Source organism: Andrographis paniculata, unplaced genomic scaffold (genome assembly GCF_009805555.1).
Source record: "Andrographis paniculata isolate CXL003 unplaced genomic scaffold, ASM980555v1 Contig12END, whole genome shotgun sequence".
NCBI classification, from domain to species: Eukaryota; Viridiplantae; Streptophyta; class Magnoliopsida; order Lamiales; family Acanthaceae; genus Andrographis; species Andrographis paniculata.
The window spans coordinates 1,543,478-1,567,985 of NW_026137402.1; the positions used below are offsets into that span (position 1 = coordinate 1,543,478).

Here is a 24,508-nt window from a genome sequence, read left to right on the forward strand (position 1 = left end):
AATTGTGTAGATTTTTCGTTGAGGAAACAACCTGCTTTGTCATTCCCTCATAGTACTTCTGTTGTCCCACCATATCATATCATCGATATAGTCCGCACCCTTCTTTTATCTACCTCTTGTCCGGATCGTTTTTGGGGGAAAGCCACGCTTACTACTGTCTACGCTATAAATCGTCTCTCTTTCTCTGTCATGGGTAATGTCAGTCCATTTGAAAGACTATTTAATCGAGCCCCTGATTATAGTCTTTTCTGCTCTTTTGGTTGTGTCAGTTTCATCCTTCTCCCTCCTCACGAGCGCACTGTGTTAGAACCTCACGTGCGTCTGTGTTGCTTCTTGGGATACGGGGTAGAACATAAAGGTTATCGTTGTTAGGATCCTATTTTCAATAAGTTACGTATTTTTCGTCATATCAAATTATGAGAGAATACTAAGTTCTCTCCCTTGTCCCACTTTTGAGTTCCCTTTGATCGTTTGTCTCTATTCTTTATCTTGTCTTCTCCACCTCTATTTCCTTCCAACGACGCGGCTCTGTCCCCTGTTCTGACGATGTCCCGGTTGCGCTTCCTGAACCGACACTGACCCTCGAGCCTATTACTACTCCCGAATCTGATCCCTTACCACTACTAGAGCCTGAAACTACTTCGACCTCAGACCCTGATCTTGGCCCTCGCCGTTCCACTCGGGTTAGTCATCTCCTTACTCACTTACTTGATTATCATTGCTTCTCTCCCACCTTGTCCCACCATGAGGCCAGGTCCTTTCGTAAGTCGTATGCGGACCCATTGTAGCGGTAAGCTATATTTGAGGAGTTACAGGCTTTGGAGAAAACCCATACGTGGGATATGAGCTTCCTCGAGGCAAGAAACTTATCGGTTGTAAGTGGGTTTTCCGGATCAAAACACACTCTGATGGATCCATAGAGCGCTACAAGGCTCGTTTGGTAGCTAAAGGCTACACCTAGGAGTATGGTATCGACTATGAGGAGACCTTTGCTCTAGTTGCTTGTCTCACCTCCGCCCGTTGTCTTATAGCTATCGTTGCCGCTCGTCAGTGGCCCCTGCATCAGCTTGATGTCAAGAATGCGTTACTGCATGGTGATTTATCTGAGGACATCTACATGTCTCCTCCTCTTGGTTTTCTCACGTCCTCCAAGGTATGTAAACTTCGTTGTGCTCTATACGGTTTGAAACAGACACCTCGAGCTTGATTTTCAAAATTTAGTTGTGCTCTGCTCCAGCTTGGATTTACTTCCAGCTATCATGAATCTGCTTTATTCATTCGTCGCGGGTTCGATGGTGTTACTATTATATTACTTTATGTGGATGACATGATCATCACGAGAGATGATTAGCCCGGCATCTCTGAGCTATAGGATCATGTACATAGCCGCTTTGAAATGAAAAGCTTAGGGCCTCTTCGATACTTTCTCGGTCTTGAGATCTCTGACACCTCCAACGGTACTATCTCTCTCAAGTCAAGTATGCTTCCAACCTTCTGTCTAGAGCAGGTCTCATTGACTCTAAGATTGCGTCTTCGCCTCTTAGAGTATGATTGTGGCCTTACTCCGATGGATGGCGCTCCTCTTAAAGATCCTACCTTATATCATTAGCTAGTGAGAAGCCTGATATATCTGACTGTTACTCGACCTGACATTGCCTATGCTGTTCATATCGTCAGTCAGTTTATGTCCGCTCCTTGGACGACTCATTATTCTGCTGTTCTACGGATTCTCGGTACATCAAAAAGACTCTCCTCCATGGTCTTCATTATTCAGCTCGCTCGTCCTTGCTTTTAACTGAGTACTCTGATTCTGATTGGGCGGGAGATCCTACCGATCGTTGCTCGACTACTGGTTTTTGTTTTTTCCTTGGTGATTCGCTTAGTTCTTGGCGCAGCAAGAAACAGACGGTCGTCTCCCGGTCCAATGTGAAGTCCAAGTATAGAGCTTTTGCCAATACCACTTCCGAGCTTCTATGGCTTCGATGGTTACTGGCTGATCTCGGTTTGTTTCAGCCATCTGCTACTATTATTCATTGTGATAGTTAGAGTGCCATGAAGATTTCGACGAATGATGTTTTTCACGAGTGTTGAAATCGATTGTTACCTTGTACGCCATCACGTTAGCACAGCAACGTCTCCTTGTCCCCCAATCTTTCTGCTGATTAGACTGTTGATGACATCAGCAAGCCTTATTTACCCGGTCGTTTCCAGTCGTTCTTGAGCAAACTCAAACTAGTTTTCACACTCACCTTGAGTTTGAGGTGATGTTAATATATATATATTGTATATATATAATTATGTAAATGGCCGGCCCATATCAATTGTATATATATGAGGATGTAACCCTAATTTATTTTTAAGAAATCATATTATTTTGTTAATTCCAATATTATAAAAAATTTATTAACAATTGATTTGAAAAAAATGGTGGAATAAATAAATAAATAAAATAGTGACAAAATTGTTATTAATTGTTAAAATAAATATACTAAAATGGTGAGTAAATAAAGTGATTTATTATAAATAAAATGCCAATAAGTTTAACATCCATTTTCAATTAAAAAAATTTATTAATTTATTTTATAAAATATAACATCGAAATACTATTTAAATTAAAGATTAAATTATCACCCCAATTTTAAATCAAAATCAATCAAACATATACCTTTATTGAAAGATATAAATGTGTTTGTTTTGTGAGATTGTTGGAAAATGATTTTTTTATGTGAAGAAAATCTTGTAAAAAATATAAAAATAGTGAATGGTATAGTGTATTAATTTATTTTTTTTAAATGTGTAGAAAAAAAATTTTAGAAAGAGCAAAGCCTTTCTTTTGAGTATAATATAAAATAGAACAGAATAAACCCGATTATTTATAAATTTTTTGGTTTAAATTTAAACATTGAATAATACGTAGTAATTTTTAGTTTAAATCAAAATCAAAGACATTCATGCTGTCTATTTAAAGGTTATTTATTTATTTTATTTTAACTTTAATTTTAATTAAAGTATAATATTTTGTAAAATAAAATCGTACACTTTTATAAAAGATCGTAAATTAATAAAAATGTTTTAAGTAAACATACCGAAGTTTTTTAAATATTTATAAGAAGAATTTTAATGTAAATTATGTTTTAAAATAATTACTACTATAAAATAAATAGTTTCTTACTCTCAATTAAAAGCATCATTTTTAATATTTGTTTGTCATTCAAAAGGATTAATGTTTTATTTTAATAACAAATAATTTTACAGTAATATTAAAATATATTTAATTTTTATATAAATTATAAATATATTATTTTACATATAATTAAATTATGTATAAGATAAGGTACAAAAGAGCAAAAATATCAAAATAATCTTTAAATACTTCCACTGTTTAATAGTAAAATACTACTACATCTGTCTCACTCACGTTAATATTTTCTATTTTGATAATATTTCCAAAATAAAAAATAAAATAATATTTCTAAAATAAAAAATAATTAACTATATCTTATTTTATCACGCTATTAAAAAAAACAATATATATGTATATATATATATATATTTTTTTATCACATTATATAATTTCTATTATTTTACCAATTTAAATCTCTGACCAAAATCAACTTATTGCACTTTACATAAGCGGAATAAGTATTATATATATATATATGAAAAAATTGATTATTAAGTATTATTCATTAATTGATTATATATATATGAAAAAAATTCCAATGAATACTTCGAGATGAAGCAAGTAAAGGAAAAAAAAAGAAAAAATTGGCATATTTTATTTATAAAACCAACTCGAATCTTTTATTAATATTCAGCATCTATGTTTTCGGGTTGATTTGGTTATAGCTTTAAATCCGAAAGGGTCGTTATTTTTTTTAAAATAATATTTTATTAAAAAAACAACATTTTTACTAAAACATTTATACAAAATAAATAGAATTATTTCAGTTTAAATCAAAAAAGAAATAAAAATAATTTGCTCAACATATAAAGATGAATTTGATTAGATTTAAGTTTTTATTTAAATAATATTTTAATGTAGTATCTTATAAGAGAAATTAATAGATTTTTATTAAAAACCATACAAATAGAATACTTTTAATTTTAATTTGAAAAAAAAAAAAAAGCCGTAAACATTCAATGAATTATATTATAATTCTACAATATTTAATCTATAAAGTATCAAGATTAAGCATAACAAATTAATATAATACTCTCATAACAAAATATCCATTTTTCTGTCCCCTCTTAGTAACTGTACTGTCTACCTAATATTACAAATACCCTTACAAAAATATTATTATCTTTATATCACACATAAAGTTATTTTGATCATTTCTACTTTATTTTTACTAAATTCTAATATAATACTAATATTTCTAAAACTAGTACAAAAGACAAATGGATACTTATTTTTATTTCTGAGACGGAGGGAGTATAATTTTATGAATATATGAAGTATCAAAGATTTAACCATATACTACAAGTTTAAGAAAACTTAAAAATAAAGAAATAAAGAAATGAAACACACGAGGATGGAATTAATAATAATAATAATAATAATAATAATAATAATAATAATAATATAAGCAAGCAAGCAAGCAACGGGCACATTAAGGTACCACGAAAAATTCTCAAAGCTATTGAGTTGAGTAGAGTAGAGTAGCATGCAATCTACAATAGTTCCGTTCCAATAAGCAAAAGTAAAAGCAACAGATCTTTTATCTACCTACCTACCTGCCTACGTACCTACCACCTCCGGGAGAGCAGTGAGCGAGCGAGGGGAGTCAAAAGAGCCCAGCCCTACTTAAGATAGATAGATAGATTGAGTAAGAGTTGTAAGCAAGTCCAGTCATTCAATCTGCAATCTGCACAAACAAACACATCCATATAATAATACTATAATCTAATATTATGACAGTCATGGAATGGAAGTTTCAAAATATTACAGAGTGAGTGACTATATTTAAACACAACAACAATTCATCTACACTAAACACACTTACTTAGTTATTCAAAATATTTATTTTACTGGCATAATAATAATAATAATAATAATAATAATATTCAGCAATAATTAATTATTAATTACACTACAACAGTAAAGCATTCAAAGCCTAAACCAACACATACTCTCTCAATCCAAACTAAGCAAGCTACTATAATACTACTACTACTTCAACTTTAAGAAGAGGAGGTTCCTGTTCCATTAGGAAGAAGAAAAGAATGTAACCAAAAGTGGGGTGTGTATATATATATATATATATGTAAATATAACAAGCAAAAGAGTAAGAAAACATTGACAGATTCTGCTGCATGCACATATATCCAATAACAACATGAGAAATAGTAAGTAATAATAAACTACGGGAAGGGGAAGAAGACTTACAACTTGTCATCAGGCGTGAAGATAATCACACTGTTGCCCCTTTCTGCATCGCCCATTGGTATTAAAAGGACACAGAGTGTCCCGCTTCCTACCATGTCTGGGACCTCCACCTCCACCCCCGCCAAAAGATTGCTGCCTGTTCCAAGGTCTGCCTCCATTGTAGCCTCCTGGGTCTCGACCCCTTTGGCCTGAATACTGACCACCCATATGGTTTGCTTCCCCATTCCATACACCTTGGTTCCCAGCCTGACCCCACCCCTGATTTGTATTTCCTTGTGGCATTGGGCCCCCAGGATTGCCACTTGGATGGCCCCACCCGTTACCGTTACCGGGTGGAGGTCCTTGAGCTGGAGGAGGAGGCGCCGGCCCCCCTGCAGTACCCCCACCTGGCATCCCCCACCCAGGACCAGGCACTTGTCCTTGAACAGGTGGAGGACCCCAATTTTGAGTAGGAGCCCACCCAGGGTCCGGCACCATCCCTTGGACATTGGGTCCTGTATTTCCTGGTGGAGCAACCCAACCAGGCGTATTTCCGGGGGGTGCTACTTGCATGGCAGGTCCCCAATTCATGTTCATAGTTCCTGCTGGTGGATTACCCCATCCCATGTTGGGATTTGCCGGCATCGAACCCCAGCCCATATTGGGATTGTCCGGTCTCACCCCCATTGATGCTGCTGCATTGCTCCCGGCCGGCCCCATTGCCCAGGATGGATCTGGCGCTGCAGGAGAAGGATGCATACTTGGTTGACTGTTCTGAGGTCTCCAGACATCTGGTTGAGGTCCGGATGGAGTGCCCGAATTAGAGAAACTTCCGGAAGGATTTTGAACATTAGATGCATTCCAACCATAACCTTGTGGTTGTGCAGCCCAACCCTGAGTGTTGGTTTGAAGATTCTGAGCAGGCTGGACAGTAGCTTGTGGATTACCGTGCATTTGTACCATAGGAGGTTCGCCTGCCGCAGTTGATTGAGCGTGTAAAGGAACGGCAGCGTCCGACAGACTTCCTGTTTGAGGGGTGGGTACCGAACTTGAAGCAACCGCCTGTAGAACAGAGCTCAAAACCGATGCAGAAGCAGAAGAATGAATCCCCATGTTGGGAGCAATGGGAGTAGGAGACGAAAGCACTCCACCACCACCACCACCACCACTTGGTGATTGAATAGCCCCTGTGAGAACAGCCCCTGTGAGAACACCCCCTTCTACTCCTATGAAAGCATTGTTAGTCATTTTTGGAGTAGGGGAAGGCAGGTTCGGAATGTCGTTACCGAGCAGCTTTTCAGTGGGCAATTTCGGCATTTGATCTGCATTTAGTCTCTCTTTATCCCGGCGCGAGAATGTTCCAGAAGCCTTGCTAGAATCCCCAGTCAAGGCATGTGAACTTTGAATGATATTGGTAGCCAGAGGAGTATTACCAAGAGATGGCGATACTTTCGGAATTTTCCCTGCCAATGCATCAGCCAGAAGTATGGCATTGCCTTGCTTTTCCTTGGTTCTCCAGATTTTCAGGTCAGATGGGAAGTACCCTGTATTGTTCCATTTACGCAGCTGCACCATGGAGAATGGTCCTTGCACTTTTCCAGAAGGATCCTGATAATGCCACATCTTTTCTGATTCATTTATCTTAACATAATTTTCGCCAAACATGGCCACGGAAGTTGCTCCAGAGGTTACAGATGGCATGCCAGAAGACGATTCAGGCCGTGCTACAGAGTGCCTGGCCCAGTCAGCTGGCTCAGAGTTAGGAATAGAATTTATCTTGTCTAAATTGCTTGATTCGTGTCTTCCCCTGTCTCTTCCATATGTTGATGAAGTTTCAATCACTGCCTCATCATTATGTCCAGTGGTGATTGAAAAACTGTTGTTGGACAGATCTCTACTTGGTTCCCAAGTTTTGCTCACTTTTCCGGCACCACTCCATGGTTCTTTTACAGAATCATTTCGAGGGGACATTGGTACCTTTCCCCTCCTGCTAAAACTGGAACCCCGAGATCTTGTGAAAGCATCTGCATGAAACAGGATGGTTTACACCAAACAATAAATGATGACAATGAAATTGGAACTTCTCTGAAAAATAATTTTCATTTTTGTTTTTTAAATAAAAAATAAAAAATAAAAACCTTGTCTACTGTCCTCATTTTCACTGTCCTTATCTTCTGATTCATAGCTCGGATCCATCTTTGGATCTGCATGTATCTCAGGGATATCCTCCAGTCTACGCTGTCGCTCTTCAGGCTTCTTTAAAAGCTGTAATTTCTCCACACATTCTCTGAGCGTGAGGATAGGTTAAAGAAACAAATAAAAGTAGCACACAAAACTCCACACCCTATATTCACAGGTACAATTAAATGTGCATAATGAATGACAACAGAAAGTGAGTGATGATCACTGGATGCATAAAATTCTTTAACAATATTTTAAAACCAGACAGCCATTCTTCATGGAAAGATTGCTTTTGTCATTAAAAAGTAAGACTAAACTGTCGTATATATGGCAACTCATAAATATCTTCTTTTTTTTTTTTTCTATTTCTAAGAAAAATCCAGGTCTGTTCTTCAGCAAAGAAATCTGGAATGCACACAGACAAGGACACTGAATTGGAGAATGCTGATTTCACAACATTGGAAGTCATGTAACCTTTTTAAAACCAATGGAAACAGGTCAGACAATAGACTACACAGAAGACAAGGGAAACTGACAAAGTCAAAAAAGGATATTCCTTCCGACGTCCCAAATCACTAGCTCGGTCACGGAGATGACTAAGCCGCATGGTTTCAGATTCCAGCCACTGCATACCACCACAACCAATAAACACACATGATTTGAATAAAATGGTAGAAAGCACCAAAGTTTATCTAGCATCAAGCGGGTAATCAGACAACAAGGACACAAAATACAATTGATGCCAACATAAAAGAACCCCAAGGATAACATTCTCCTACATTACTAGTACAATATGAGCTATTGCCATCACCATACATGGTAGTGAGCAAGTTTCACAAAGTCTTTGGCAGGGCAAACCCTCATATTGATTTAATGTATTGAACCTTGGTCTTATTGACATTGTACCAATTTTTTACACTACTTATCTTGTCTAGTAGGTAGGACAAAACAATCCCAATACAATTGTGTCACATTGCGTAAACATGCCCTAAAAGTTCTAAATAATCTCAATCTTACATTATGTAAGGTGAGATAGTGAATTCTGAACATAAAGGTAGAACTTGAGAAAATTAAAATACCAGAAGTAGTTTGTTACAAACTAATGAATGGAATGACAGTCACAAACAAACTTTGTAAAACCATTTTACAGAGTATAGTTTAGGGTTGCCACATTCACGGTGCTACATAATATGTTCATAAAAATAGATGTCCAGGTTTAGGTGTAATAAATTCCTTCATCAAGAAATAATACTTCTAGCTAGCATGGTGAAGTCATTGATCAAAAGCTTTTAAGGATCACAGAAGAAGGCACTAGCTAACTAATGTGCGACTCATTGTCCACATTTGTCAACTTCGTGGCTCGGAAGCAGCTCTTCAAGTGTTGTATCCTCTTCAAAAGGTTTATACATGAAAATACAAATTTACTTCTGCGATAACACTTTCAAGAACTGTGAGACCACGTGAACTTAGGTATGAAGGTTTGAGAAACTCCCACTAATAATATAAAGAAGGCACATAAAGAGGGTGCGTATAGATATGTTTTGGAATTTGGAATTGTCTTTTGGAATTGTAAATAGTTGAATGGAAAATAGGTGTTGAATGATTTGAATAGAGAAATGATTTTTTATGTAACATTTTAAATGAAGAATAGGTTTTGGATGTGATGCTTTTTACAGGGGCAAATATTTGATGAATATTGTGACAAGGAAATTGAAAATGTAATTAAACAGTGCCAGAATCTCTCATATGTCACGATATTCAAGCAGATAAGAGATAATAGTGAAAAAAAAAAAAAAAAAAAATGAAAGGCCTTCTCATTAAGTACTAGTTTTTAGAAAGCCTCATCTTATCACAGTAATAGAAATGGAGCCTTACAGTACCTTATGGTAATCCACTTCAACTAGTACCAAAAAGTAACATGCAAATTGAACTTACATCATTGACTCTGGCAGCTTGTAATTCCATGGTCTTGTCAAGAATCTCACCCTACGAGGCATAAATAGTGATCAATCAGGAATCTTAATGACAAGTGATTCAATAGGTTGAATATTAAGGATATTCTAAATGAAATGAGGTCAAGATTTATAAGATAATTAATCTTGGAAGCATAAGGGTAGAAAATGCAAAATGTCCTGAAGGAAATTGATGTGAGAAAGATACGTAGTCATCAGAGAGTGAAGATTTAAGAGTTAATAACCAGTGTACGTGTTGATCTAAATATCTATACATATACGTGCAAAGTAACATTCACATGTGTATAATTACCACAGTCAATCGACTGATTAATCCACACTTGATGCTCTGGCGAAGCCGCTTGCATTCCTCCTGTAAAAAGATTAAACATAAATAAATAAACAAGAAAATAAAATTTTCTAGAGTATGAACCCAACAAGTATGTGCCTCAAACTAAGCTGATACTATTCAAAGTGCTGGGCGGGATCTCAAGTGAGAAACCCATCATAAATCTAGATATCAACATCATTGCTAGCAAATCTGCAACAAAAAGATTGAAGTAGGTTATGCTGTTATAATCCCTAGAGGAAATGATACTATTATTTCTCTAGTGAACAGTATCCACTAAATATATCTATACCTAATTGCTAATGTGTATTCATATATTTCCAATTGAATCTATGTTTATTCTCTTAGAAGCATTTCCAAATGATAGTGTTATAAGACTCTCACTATCTGAATGTAATCAAAGCTATTCATAATACCTTTTGTGTTTTTTTCAAGAAAAGGCCCAAGCTATTTACATTTACATCTATGCTGACACATCAATATAGATCCAATTATATTTAACAAGTAGACGTGTGCTACTTGGTTCAGAGACCCAGACTTTTCAAAGAAGAGATGGTGAAGAAAATAGTGAAAATGAGTTTCATTAAGATGACATGGTGCTTGTGTCATAGCCAACACTCCATTAGTTAAATTCAGTCACCTCTGAAAACTCTTGATTTGAAATTGTGTCAATGGAAATGTGTTCAGTCTTGTCTAGATTGAGTATCTCCACCATAATGTCAGTGTTTTTCTTTCCAATCTTGTATGAGTCTGGCCCTTTACTTGTGCCTGCAAAACAAATAAGAAACAAATTACACATTACAAGACCAATGTGTATTTAGCAAAGAAAACAAAAAAACATCTTGTTCTAGAAACTATTTAAAGTACAAAATTCTAATCAGTGGCAAAATGTTCATACCAACAACTTGAACTAGTCTATACAAGTCTTGCTTTGAGGTACTCCCAGAAATTCTTATTCGTACAAATGTTCCAACAACTTTATCATGAAATGATTCAATGTCTTCAAGTAAATCCTCCATCAACTTTCGTCGCAGGTAAATTAAACCAATGTTGTGCATGTCGATAGCAGCATAATCATCAAGATTAGACTGAGGCCCCCGACTGCTGCCCTTTTTGCGGTATTTACGTTTCCTATCTTTCCCATCCTTTGTCAGGGGGTCAGCATTGGCATCAACATCAACAATGTTATTTTCTGCATCAACAACACTCCCTTGAACATCATCATTCTGCTCATCCCTTGCAAGGAAGTGTGATTCGAGAAGTTTCAACATTTCAAAATGTCCAACTCGTGGCTTCCCAAACAAATTTTCAAGCCTAGCATCACATATAATTTGACTTTTCCGACGAGGATCACGTAATTTGTTTCTTTTGATATACTCAAGTAGAAGAGCTTGTACATCAAATTGAGAGAGAACAGCAGTGTCACCATCTTTCATGTGTGAAACAAACTCAAGAAGCTCTTTTGATGCCCACTCCGGGTTTTCAGCTAAAACAACAGCTTTATCCCCAGCTTCAACATTAGTACTGGTCAATTCCTCTTCTTTGCTAAGGGATTTGGATTGTTTCTTTACCCTTCTTCTTTTCGGTCGGGTAGGTTCTACATTTTCAGTTGGGTCATCCGAACAAGATCCTCCATCATTAGCATCAGCTCGCACTTCTGATGATTCTTGTTTGCTGGGGCCAGAGATGTTTGCTCCTTTGCAAGGACTCTTAGCCTCAGCAATCTCTTCTGAAGAGAGAGAGAGCTTAGCTTTTAAATCTATGAAATAATCCTTGAAGAGATACTCCCAGCTATTCTTGTCATCAAAATCTATTTCACTCTGCATTTCACCATACCAATAGGATGAGGAAGAGGCATTGAGAAGTGTCTCCCAAGGTAAAAATAAAATAAGGAAAAAATAAAGGTACAAATTGAAACACTCAGTTAAATGTCAACATGATCCAGCAGCAAGACATTAGAGACGCCAAATTAGAGGACCAGCGTGTGAAGACCAAGAAATGTAACAAAGAAGGTCTAGAGGCAAAAGTCACTAAAGATAGCAAAAATATTATGTTCCACTACAAAGCAAAAGTAAAATAACCAGTAGTCCCTGAAAAATATTCTATGCATGAAGACTACAGAAACCGTTGGTTGCTAACTAACCATTCTGTACAGTTTCCTTTTTTTAAATTTCAGAGCAGTAAAGTTACTTGAGGGAAATATGTGCTTCTTTACCACCCAAACCCCAGATTTCTACCATGTGGACTCAACTTTCTCAAAAAAAAAAAAAAAAAAAAATACACTTTTACCTTTCACAAAACATCCCATCATACATTATTTTAATACCAAACCCAAACCAAAATTTTCCAAACCCCATCAAAAGGAACAATCATGATCCGCATAGAATTGACTTTAGATGAAATAGATGCGGGAGAACTTGTAAGTCTATCATAGAGGGTATCCAAAGCAATCAAAGTAGGATAAGAGTGGATTGAATCACAGTGATTAAAGTATCTGTCAAAGAACAAAGGCTTTTAAATAGGATGCACAGTAAACCTTATATCCATCATAAACAAGTGCACCTAACATATAGCAATTTTGTCCATCACTGTCCTCAGAAGAGTAAAGTGCATGCAGGTGACATCAGACAGAACTCATCACCGCTGTCCAACTACATTTCCACCATCCATTCACATGGTTTCAGAAAATCGTTGTGACCATTAAGAGGAAAATGAACAAATCCCCTCCAGTAAAAAAACTTAATTCAAGTTAATCATATGATCACTTGTCCAGCACGATGCATGGACACACAACTCAAGTTTTCTCATGTTCAACACACCGCAATGACAGCAAATTTGTTGATTGATTGACACTATGTCCAACAACTATATAAAAATATTAATTGACACTCGATGGCAACCCTATGATGAAACTAGACAAAAAAAGACAGCTTGAGAATAACTAGGATGTGGTTCGCCTAAAAGAAATCCAAAAGGATGTACACATCAAGGAAATGTAAATTAAAACATAGAACAGTTCTTGGAACAGCTAAGTTTCTACTTCAGATGTTTAAAAAAAGAAAGTAGCAGTATCATAATTGAACTAGATAAATAAAAAAATATATCATCAGATATTATTTATCATACAAAAAGAGTGGGAGAGAGATATACATCTTTAAGTGTCTGCTCGTTTTCAATAAGCGTAACAATTCTCATGCAGGTTTCGCAAAATCCTTTATTTCCTCTGACACACGAGAATGCTTCATCTTTGCCGCAACTCTTGCACAAGGAGAAAGGACAAGTATAGCACATATACTGGGCATTCTTCCCACAACTGCTGCACAAATGCCAACCTGAAACGAGAAATGTAGCATACAGTTCGATTGATGTGGAAAATACATTATAAAATCATGGAAATATTACGTAAAGCTGTAAAGGTAACACAAAACTGGTCAAATACACAAAATCTCACTTGTTTCTTGTCCTCCAAAATTTTATTATAAATCATGTATAAGCAAAAAATACACATACAAGTATAAAACATGAAAGCATGCAATGTAACTAATGCAGGAAATGGGCAAGTAATATTTCTAAAAAAAATTCAAGCATATGTAAATATAGACTAACCTAGAAGGCATATAAGGATATGTTTCCTTGTATAATCAAGCTAAACTTGAACTAACAAAATATTTTTTACTTGCATTTTGAAATTTCACAATTGAGTTCACAGGCAATAAATGTCACTGACAGATAGACTGAAAGCACCATTGGGAAAATGAACTAACAATGTGGGGATAGTTGAATTGAGGAAAAGCTCTTTATAGGCATTAATATATAGAGTAAATATACATTTTAATTAACCTCAATACGCTAAAATTATTCAATATTGTGCTTTACATTTATTTTATTCTTTATGTTATTTGTCCACCACAAACAATGAGTTTTAAAAGACTGTTGTGTGATGCGTAGAATCTAATTGTAAATGTTCTAAATGAAGAAAAATACAAACAAATGAAATACAGCTAAATGCCAATCAGCACTAAATAAAAAAATTAGTTATAACCAACAAAGAACCCAGAAGTAGCGGGAAAATTAAGAAAGGGAAAGGGGTAATGATTCACAGTTGTAGAAATGAACCATCAAACAAGCAGATGCCGAGATCCTTTCAGACAAAGTCTCAGGTTTTCTTGGAAGAGTTTATATACATATATACATATATATATATATATATATTACTCAAATAAGGAATAGAGAGAAAAATGTTCTGCAATATGACACACAGCCACTCACAATTAATAGGACTAAGGCGCTTGCCATATTTACCAGAGTAAATGGTGGCAAGGCCACACCATCTGCACCTTACACCACAGTGCACCTTTTAGAACTATGGATGCAGTTGCTCTCTAACTTAATTGGCAAGTTTAGCATGGAAAGTACGAAAAACAGGAAATGCTTACCGCAGTTCCAGCGACCCTTAGATTTGAAAAATGCCTCATCACGATTGACACATGAAGGATGATAAGCCTTTGGACAGCCTCTGGGAAACCATAAATAACAAAATAAAACAACATGAGAAATATATGCTCACAAAAGATTATTTGATTGCGCATCTAACATTTAACTTATCATGGTTAGTTGGCATGTTCACCTTTAAGATATCAGAAAACATACCTCCGGTCACAAATCACAAGTTCGCCACCATCGAAACAAATGAAACATACATCTTCTCCAACCTTCTTCCTTGAAGGCTTTCCGGTAGCTTTGGAAGCTGAACCTTTTGAAACCTTTCCTCTTTTTCGCTTCCCTCCAGATGTCTTCCCTGAATCATTAATATCTGTTTCCATCTCCATTGCCACGTCCTGTGTACCTATCTCCTCCTCAGTGACCATTTTGTCATCTTCCTCATCTTGTGGAGCAGTCGGTGAGTCATAACTGTCCTGGCCAGGTCCATCCACATCGCTTGGTGTCTCCTCCATCTCTGTGGTTCCATCGTCGTCCCTGCCTTTATGAGCTACCACTTGGTCCATTTCAACACCCCCTTCAGCACCCACCACAGCATCTGCAGGTTGAATTCCCTCCATCAAAACACTCTTTAACTCCAATTCCTTTACAATATCCCTAGTCGAAGCTTTTTCTCCTGTTCCTGCATTCTCCAAAGTTTCCTGCACATTCACAGGTTCATCAAATTTGGACATCTCTAAGAACTCCAAGTCCTTAGACTCCAACTCCACCCCCACATCTGTTTCTTTTTTAAAGTCCCCAGCTGAAACATCTTCCTTCACTGCTGCATTCGACACCTTTTCTGGCACATTCACAGGTTCATCTAATTCTGAATCTTTCATTAACTCTGTACTCATGTCCTTGGACTCCAACTCAACTCCCACCCCTGTTGCTTCTCTGTAGTCTCCAGTTGAAGCTTCTTCCTTTACTGCTGCATCCTCTAACCTTTCCTGCAAATTCTCTTCCATATTCAAAGATACATCTAATTCAGAATCCTTCAATAACTCCACACCAATGTCCTTATCCTCCGCAATACTTTTCCCAGAATCCAAACCCTCTACACAGTCCACCACGTTATTCTCAGCATTCCTACTTAGAACATCATCACCAACAAATTGCACAGAACCACTAAATTCATTAACTTGTTCTTGTTGGCTACTATTATCTGCGCATGGATTAACTTCAGTTTCAATCTTTAAGTCTCCAGAGACTGGATCATCCTCAGTAATCATCAAATCGAGTTTTTCCTCCGCCTTATCACTTGGTCTTTCAGCTGTCACAACATCTGCATCATTAACCAAAACACCAGCCTCCTCATCGAGTTTTCCCCCCACCTCATCACTTGGTCTTTCATCTGTCGCGACATCTGAATCATTAGCCAAAACACCAGCCTTCTCATTGAGTTTTTCCCCCACCTCATCACTTGGTCTTTCAGCTGTCCCAATATCTGAATCATTAGCCAAAACACCAGCTTTCTCATTATCCATTTTGCCTGAGGTCTCTACTGTCAAACCATCCACCAACTCTCGAGCCATTCCTATCATCTCTTTAACTGACTCAACATCATCAGCACCCCTCTCAGATTTATAATCCAATGGATCCATTCCCTCGAATGCACCCCCTCTCCCGTCATTTGGCTTTTCATCACCACTCACATCTTCCTTACAATCAATTACAGCTGCTAGTTGCTCCTCAGGCTTCCCGGTAAGATGTGCACTTACTGAATCATCCTTTCTGGAATCCACTTGTGTAATTACCTGCAATTCATCCTCTCTTGTATCCATTGGAAAATCATATGACTTTTCCTCATCACCTGCATCAGTAATAACTATATCTACCTTACCATCAATTACCGTAACTATTTCTTCCTCAGGCGTCACTGTAAGATGTGGGTTGACCAAATCATCCCTTCCAGCATCCACAGCAGAATCAATCAGCAGATTGCTTGTATCACCAGCAATCATATCCAACTTGGCGTCCACCGCTGGTGTCTTCTCTTGCTCGGCTATCATATCGCGTTTTGGTTCGACTAATAATACATCCACTTGCGCAACCCTATCGCCATCTCCAATACTCTCGGCATCTTCCTCGACTTCAACTTCAGCCGACGGATCAACACTCCGCGCACCAACAATCTCGCCCCCGCCTTCCAGCGCCACGGGCTTTACAACAAATCGCGAACCCTCCTCCATCGCCGCACGGTTTTCCTCGAAACCAGCCTCCCCAGCCATCACCATACCGCCTTGCGCCGCCGTATCACCGCTTTCCATACAGACATCCACACTCGATTCAACAAATTCCTTAACCGCCACGCATTCTTCCTCGCTTTCGTTCCCTGCAACAACAATCTTCGATTTTTCCTCCTCCTCCTTCGTCCCGAGTTCATAGGGTTTATTCACGTCGGTCGAAGAATCTACGGCCTCCACCATATCCGCCACCTGATCATTATTTTCCCGTCCTTCCATGGCCTAACCCTAGATCACCCCGCCGTAACGCCTCCGCATGCGACCTCGATGAGCAAACAGGAATGGATTCACCAAATTCTTCAACAAAGGGTTTTGCTTGAGAACGCCCGACGGTTTGAGCTCTCCATCACTTCCTCTCATATATATATATATATATATAGATATATACACACGAATGTATATTATATTTTGTAAATATATATGTTTTGAGGGATTAAATTGTAGAATACGGCGAAAAAACAAAATAAAATGAAAATGAAAATCGTTTTAATAGTTCTATACCCAAAAAATAAGTTGGGCCTAAAATTTTATTAATGGTCTAAAACTCCTATTTGGTTGGGCCCAAGCCCCATATGTACATGCTTCGGCCCATGATGAATTTCAACGTGACCACCATTTCTGAAGCTGCTCGGTTGGTTTCTACTGAAGGTTTTTCCGACGCTTCGCTGCTTCTATCGCCGAGTCACGCGACCATAAGCTTTGTGTCACTGCAGGTTCATGTTGTTTGTTTTGAATTTTTTGTTTTGAAGATCGAATTCGTTTTGAGTCAGTTGATGTTCTGTATTGAAATTTAGTTTTACGGATCAGGTTTGGTGAATCTTTTACTTCTAGGGTGTATTTGTTTGAAGGATTTTGGTGATTTCCACTATTCATCCAATTTTTTTCCCCAAAAAACGTTAAATCAAACACCTATTTTTCATTTTTTATATTATACTAAAAATCAATTTTACATTTAAAACATCACATCAAACCCTATTTATATCACATCATACAACTATTCAAATTCAAAATTTTTACTATTCAAATCCCAACTCAAAATCCAAACGTTATCGTTTCTCGAAGTGTCGTTGGGGGTTCAGATCTGCGATGGCAACTCTGGGGGCTTGATGTTTGATTGGACATTGGTGAGGGAGATTATGCTTCGGATAAGCCTTGATAAGGCTTCGTTTGTTGATATTTTAATTATTTATTTAGTTATATTGGTGTACAATGAGGTTTATTGTTGGTTAGATTTCAGATATCTGATCAATTGTAGCATGTGTATGCATTTGACTAGAATTTTGGATGAGGTGCTCCGTTGTAGGTTTTAGGTAAAAAAATTTATCTGGATTTCGAATCTTTAATATTCGTGTAGCATAAATGATAGTGCTAGATTTGCATTTTGTTACCTTCTTTGATAACTTTTAGTTAATTGTCTTGGGCAGATGTGTCCTGCTCTAGTTGGTGTTGTAGTAATCATGACATGGTGTTGTGATATCTGAAAATGACATAAGCAGGTGAGAATTGTTCTGCTAAATCTAGTGCTGTTTTTTAGTGTCAATCCGAAGATATGAAAAATATGTCCTAGTGTTACTCGAAGAATGTAAAATTTATCACAATAAGTTGATGGGATGTTTTATAGGGTGGAGATTAAAGGCACGTGTAGTTGGGGTTGACATGGAGGAATGGAATGGAAAATGAAACTTTATGAGTACTACTTGAGTAGTGAAGGGATAACAAGGTGTATTCTTTTTATAAAATACAATCTAAAATGTATAATTGCTCCTAATCTGACCAAATATTCCAACTTAAGCAATTTGTGGTACTTCCTTTTGTTCATTCGTAATGGGTGTAATAGCAATCCCTAGACACGAGATTGTATGTTAATCATGAAAAGGAATCAGAAAGGATGCATATGCGGTGGCTGATATAAGCATGTGGATTGATGTGGGGATTTATATAGTTGTAAAAGATGGTGACAAATGCTGGATGTGGTTGCCGACATGTGTTTATATTATGAGATGTAATGGGGATGCTTCCTATTCTGTTATTGATGCGGTGCGATTGCTTGTTGAAAATTCTGAAAGTATTGTGGGATTGGTGTTTAATTCTTGAAGGATAGGTAAAGAAATGTGGGACTCATTGTTGTGGTCTTTGGTGTGTGGTTGTGGTGGACAGGGAGACTGTGGCAGCTGTGGTGTTGGTGATGTTTGGCATGTGGGTATTGGTTGGTTGAGATAGTATTGAGAATGAGCTTAGACAACAGAGGTCAGAGCAGAAGCAGGAGCCCAATGGATCGTAAGATACGTACTCAGCGATTTTCTTATCGTGATGCCCCATATAGGAGGGATTCAAGACGGGATTTCAGGTTATTTGGTCTTAATTCATTCATTTTCTTGTGGCTTTTCTTCATTGTTACGAGAAGTTTGGAGGATGTTGGAACTAAAAAGGATCTGGATCTGATTCTTTCTTAGCTTAGCTGCTTGTGTCCATCTTAGTCTGTGATGGAATCAATATAACCAACCATTTATATATACATATATATAATAATTGTTCTAAATTTAGCTTTTATTGATTTTATACTTTTTATTTCGTTGTACCGCAGTCTATGAGATTTGGCAATTTAGTATTTTATTTTATGGAAAGATGCTTCTTATCATTAATTTTGTTTTTCTTTCGCAGTCCAAACAATTTGTGCAAAAATTGCAAAAGGCCAGGTCATTTTGCGAGAGAATGTCCGAATGTGGCAATATGTCACAATTGTGGTCTTCCTGGGTAAGTATTTTTTGCTATTGATGATTTAAGTCGGTCATGTGTTAGAGTATTTCTAACAGCGAAAAATAAGTGTCTATTACAGTAATGATCTTTAAATCGAGAATGCGAGACTTCAAATAGCTATTATCAGCCTTTATGAGATACTTAACTTTATTATTTTGTTAGTTAGCAGCCTTTACGAGATGCTTAACTTCATTATTTTGTTAGTTTTGTGGAGTAGTAATAGTTGAATCTCAATATATATATATATATATGTTTTATTCTCTAAATCTCCTGTTATATTATTAGTTAGTTAATCTACTTTTGTTTTCTAATGGATTGTATAATACCTTATTACCTTTTTTCATAATTGTGATTTTGTTTAATTTCGTATCATCTCGAGAACTATATTATAGTCATAAATAATCTTATCTGTATGCTTGCCTACACCTGTGTTTTTATTTTTTAATTAGGCATATTGCTTCCGAATGCACAACAAAATCCCTTTGCTGGAACTGTCGAGAGCCAGGCCACATGGCTGGAAGCTGTCCAAACGAAGGCATCTGCCACACTTGCGGAAAAGCAGGACACCGTGCCCGGGACTGCATGGCTCCTCAGTTGCCTCCAGGTGATTTAAGGCTCTGCAACAACTGCTTCAAACAAGGCCATGTGTCAGCAGAGTGCACCAATGAGAAAGCTTGTAAGAACTGTAGAAAAACAGGTCACCTGGCCCGCGAGTGTCAAAACAAACCCGTGTGCAATTCGTGCAATATATCTGGACATGTCGCAAGAGACTGTCCCAAGGCCAATATCCTCGAAGACAGAAGAGGTGGTGCCCCTCAGGGCAGTACTTTTTGTGACATTGTATGCCGAAGCTGCCAGCAGATAGGTCATATGAGCCGGGACTGCATATCCACGACTATATGCCACAACTGCGGTGGAAGAGGACACCTGTCGTATGAATGCCCGTCTGGGAGATTCATGGACCACCACCGCATTCCCCGCAGGTATTAGATTATGACATTTTTATATTTCCACGGAAATTTTCTACCGCATTTTTACCCTTATACCTGTCTGACTTTTTATTGTTTGCTTGCTTCTTTATTACTAAGTAGGTTTTCAGACTTAGTTATTTATTGGGGATTTGTGTATTTTTATGTGGTATACTTCCCTCACTGTTTCTTTATAGTTAAAAGTTTGGTATGTGACTTGAAATGTGTTTATTTTCTTATGATGCGAAAATCCTGCCACTGCTACTTGAATGTTCTAGATATATTCTGGCCAAAGCTTGGAAACTAGGGCGGCAAGGGTGAAATGAGTTTTAGTTTTTTTTTTTTTTTTTTTTTTTTTTTTTTTTAATTGACATGTGAACTCGCTGCTGCTATTTTTCAAGTGCGTTCTGGGAAAATCTTCGGTTGAACTTAATTGCATGCAAATTATATTCGTCAAGGCAAGTTACTCTAAGAAATATGTTTCTAGGAAAAATCCCCGCAGGCTTCAAAGGTTTGAACTTATTACTTCACAGTCCCGAATTCACTTTACACCACTCAGTCATTTCTTATTGAATGCCCTCGGCCGAGGGCTTCGGGATTCAAGGTTTAGGGTCGATAAATTTCTTTGAGTTTATCTTCTAGTCGACTTTTAGGGCTCATTGAGATTTATTTATGTTCGTGATTTGGATTTGAAACTTTTCATAAGAGTTGTTTTGGATTAGTATATTTTGAATGAAAAATAAGTATAATTATAGCTTAGTTGAATATATAGTTTAAATAACTTTTTGTTCATTTTTATCTTTTGTTTTTACTGATCAATTAAAAAATGCCGTATAAATAGATTAAGAAAGATAATATTGTGTGTCGATAATGATAATGATAATGATAATGATAATGATAATGATAATGATAATGATAATGATAATAATAATAATAATAATAATAATAATAATAATAATAAATGTTAGCAAATGTTTTACGACACTCTAAAAAGGAAAAGCGAAATGTCATTTAGTGTTAGGGAATGTTCTTTTTTATTTTAGTTTCTGTAATAATATTTTTTTTCTTAAGATATTTTATTCAAATAAAATATTTAACTAAACTTGGAAAGTCCATACTTAGTTGTTGTAGATTGCATGGTAGTTTTTGTTTATCTATGGGCTTGGAGCAATGAAGTAGCTAGGGTAGGGATGGGGAGGGATCCTCTGCATCGCCCTCCCTAGCCCCATTTGATCATCATCCACACCCATGTATATATGCATGGGTGTTTGTGTGTGGAGCGGGTAGGGATGGAATATTATATTGTATCGATCAATATTGATATTATACTCAATTTTTTTGATATGATGAAAATATATATTAGTATTGTATCGAAAATTTCAGTATGCTGAAATTTGGTATATCAAAATTTTTGGTACAATATTGGTATATACTGTTTATATCGAAAATTTTGATTACAGTATAATATTGGTACATACTAAAAATATAATTTTAATTTCAAAAAAATTAAAACAACTAATATAGATCACCATTCTCCATTACAGAAATATTTTTAAAAAAAGTCGAATTTTTAGTTCACAAAGTAAGTTTATTACATTTAAAAGGGCTGGTCTAACCTATTGCAGCCGCCGGCAGCTGGCCACGGGCCTCGACGACAGTTCCAAAAAAAATTAATATCGGGGAGGATTGGAAATTATCTAAATTTGCAAAGTCGAGTAGGGGAGGACAGCCGGCGGCTAATGTCATCGGGGCAGGAGGTCGGACTCAGTGGAAGGCTGGAGTCGTCAAAAATTAGATTTAGGATTGTGTTGGCGGCAAGTTGTGTATTGTAGGATGAAAAGTGTATATTAGTAGTGTGCATAGTTTTTGTTTTGATATTAAAAATAAATACTAAAACATAAAATTATTATTATTATTATTATTATTATTATTATTTGTATTAATAATTAAATTTTTTATTTTAAAAAAATAAACAATTATTATTATTTATATTAATAATTAAATTATTTAATAAACAATTGAATTTTTTGAAAATTCATACTCATATCATATCGAAAATTTATATACGGTATAATAAATTGGTATTTCAGTAAATTGTCTATTGTTGGTTGCTAAAACTATTTCCAACTCACTTTTTGGCCCGGGTTTGATTCGGATGTCGAGAGGTTGTGTTCTTTTGTGGGTTTTAGGACATATTTTTACTATTCAGCTTTTTTTTTTTCTTAAAAAATATCACATTAAACAATTTATATATATATATATATATTATATTGAAGGTTTGAATCCATGACTTTATAGTCACGAGTTTACCTCACACCACCGTACTATCCCGTACGGTAGGGTACAATAATATTTTTTCTTGAAGTGGCAATGTGTAGCGACAGCAGAAAGATGCTATGGCTAAGGAGGTACTTTTTGTTGTAACTTCAAGGAGTAACGTTTGATTCAAATTTAAATGTGGCCAGGGATGGCAATAAGTTAGGTCCAGCAGGACTTGAGATACGACTCGAATAAATATTATTGTATTCGAGGTTCGAATTGGGTCCGGTTATACCAGGAACTCGAACCGGCAAACTTGTGAAATTTGTTTATAATTTTGAAATTTTAACTTAAAATTGAACTTATATCCAGATTTGAATTCGATATATATTTAAATTTATAATATATTTTATCCAAAAATATTATAATAAATAATAATAATAATAATAAATAAAAAAATATATATAGATTTGATATAATTTATATTATTAAAAAATATTTTTTTATTTTTATAATTAATATATTGTTAAAATATTAATTGGGTGCCGATCGAGGTAGGGTCTATCCTTAGACTTGAGACCCAACTTAGATTTGGTAAGGGTATACAATATTCGACCCATATCCAAACCGCTACACGAATAATTGGATATGATCCTAAATAAATAGGGCGAATCCGGGTCGGAGCTCGTGTCTACCCATTGTCATCCGACCGAGCAGTGGAGTGTGTTTTCTTATTAAAAGTTTTTTAAATTTTGAAGAGTATCATGGTCAGCGTTGAGTTTGAACATTAATTATTATAACAATATGTAATACAAATTAAGAGAAAAATGACAAAAATACCTCTATTGGTCTCTTATAATATAAATACAATAACATTTGTGGAGTAAATTATACAAATATAAGAATATTTTGAATGTTAACTACAATGACACAAGAAGGCAAATGGTGCCCTTCTTATGGCACAGAGGTAGTATTAGTTCTTTCTCACACAGAGTAATATTTGCAAAAAGAGTAATATTTGCTTTTTTGCAAATAGTTTTTTTAATATTAATATTATTATTGTTTAAGGGGATGTATTCAATTAAAATTTTGTAAAATTTTATTGGACTTTTAAAATTTGGATGTGCAGACTTTCAAAACTCTTTTGAAATATAGAAATATTCAATTTAGACTTGATAATAAAATATTACTCCTCTCAAATCCATTTTATCACATTGTTATTTCACATTAAATTTGTTAAATACACATAATAAAATTATGTTAAAATTCTAATCAATTAAAATAAATTAATATATTGAATAATAATATAACAAAACTTAAAAATATTAATAGATTAAAACAATATTATGATATAATTATTATGCATCATTAATTATATACTCCCTCCGTCCCATAACAAAGTATCCATTTTTTCATTTTAATCCGTTCCATAACAAAGTATCAATTTCTTTATTTTTTTAGTAATTGTACTAAATCAACGAAACTTATATATATAAAAATATTGAATTTGAAACAACCATATTATTTAAATCATCTTTGAATTCAAATCAACGAAACTTACAATATCAATACAAAGAATAACATATATAGAAATTATCAATTTTACGATAAATCAATAAAAAAAATTAAATTGAACAAAATAATATAAATACAATAGAATTGTATCTTTTTATATTTAACTTGTAGAAACAAATTATTTTCATTTGAATTCAAATTAAATAAAGATATACATACTTATATTTAAAAAAAAATTGATAAATATTAAATTTAATATCAATTAAACAAGTACATTGCTATCAATAAAAGCAATATAAAATATATATATATATCAATCTATAATATAATCAACTTAATTAAAAAAATATATATGCTATTAAAGAACGATCATAAATAAATTAATAAAGATTGAACAATAGTATAGAATTTTACATTTTTTATCACTAACT

The 24,508-nt window shown here is 35.5% G+C and overlaps 2 protein-coding genes across 8 annotated transcripts; one reads left to right on the forward strand and one right to left on the reverse strand.

Moving 5' to 3' along the window:
* Positions 1-4,541: 4,541 nt before the first annotated feature.
* On the reverse strand, positions 4,542-16,941 carry LOC127255514 (zinc finger CCCH domain-containing protein 19-like). Of its 2 annotated transcripts, XM_051281062.1 has the most exons (12): positions 14,504-16,941; positions 14,290-14,369; positions 13,004-13,185; positions 10,752-11,673; positions 10,494-10,621; positions 9,818-9,877; positions 9,488-9,538; positions 8,107-8,177; positions 7,510-7,664; positions 6,658-7,395; positions 5,393-6,558; positions 4,542-4,871 (listed from the first exon to the last, which is right to left on the reverse strand). In XM_051281062.1, exons 1-11 carry the CDS (start codon positions 16,795-16,797, stop codon positions 5,402-5,404), a joined length of 5,838 nt encoding a protein of 1,945 aa, XP_051137019.1. In that variant the 5' UTR covers positions 16,798-16,941; the 3' UTR covers positions 4,542-4,871; positions 5,393-5,401. The 2 variants fall into 2 exon arrangements, with proteins under 2 accessions (XP_051137019.1, XP_051137013.1); XM_051281056.1 differs by having other exon boundaries at positions 5,393-7,395.
* A 238-nt stretch (positions 16,942-17,179) lies between these two features.
* On the forward strand, positions 17,180-22,215 carry LOC127255518 (zinc finger protein GIS2-like). 6 transcript variants are annotated; one of them, XM_051281106.1, is made up of 6 exons: positions 17,214-17,291; positions 18,003-18,074; positions 18,736-18,925; positions 19,240-19,332; positions 19,785-20,318; positions 21,929-22,215. In XM_051281106.1, exons 3-6 carry the CDS (start codon positions 18,807-18,809, stop codon positions 21,975-21,977), a joined length of 795 nt encoding a protein of 264 aa, XP_051137063.1. In that variant the 5' UTR covers positions 17,214-17,291; positions 18,003-18,074; positions 18,736-18,806; the 3' UTR covers positions 21,978-22,215. The 6 variants fall into 6 exon arrangements, with proteins under 6 accessions (XP_051137028.1, XP_051137068.1, XP_051137047.1 ...); XM_051281071.1 differs by lacking the exon at positions 18,003-18,074 and having other exon boundaries at positions 17,180-17,291; XM_051281090.1 differs by lacking the exon at positions 18,003-18,074 and having other exon boundaries at positions 17,208-17,291; positions 18,675-18,925.
* The last annotated feature ends 2,293 nt before the right edge of the window (positions 22,216-24,508 follow it).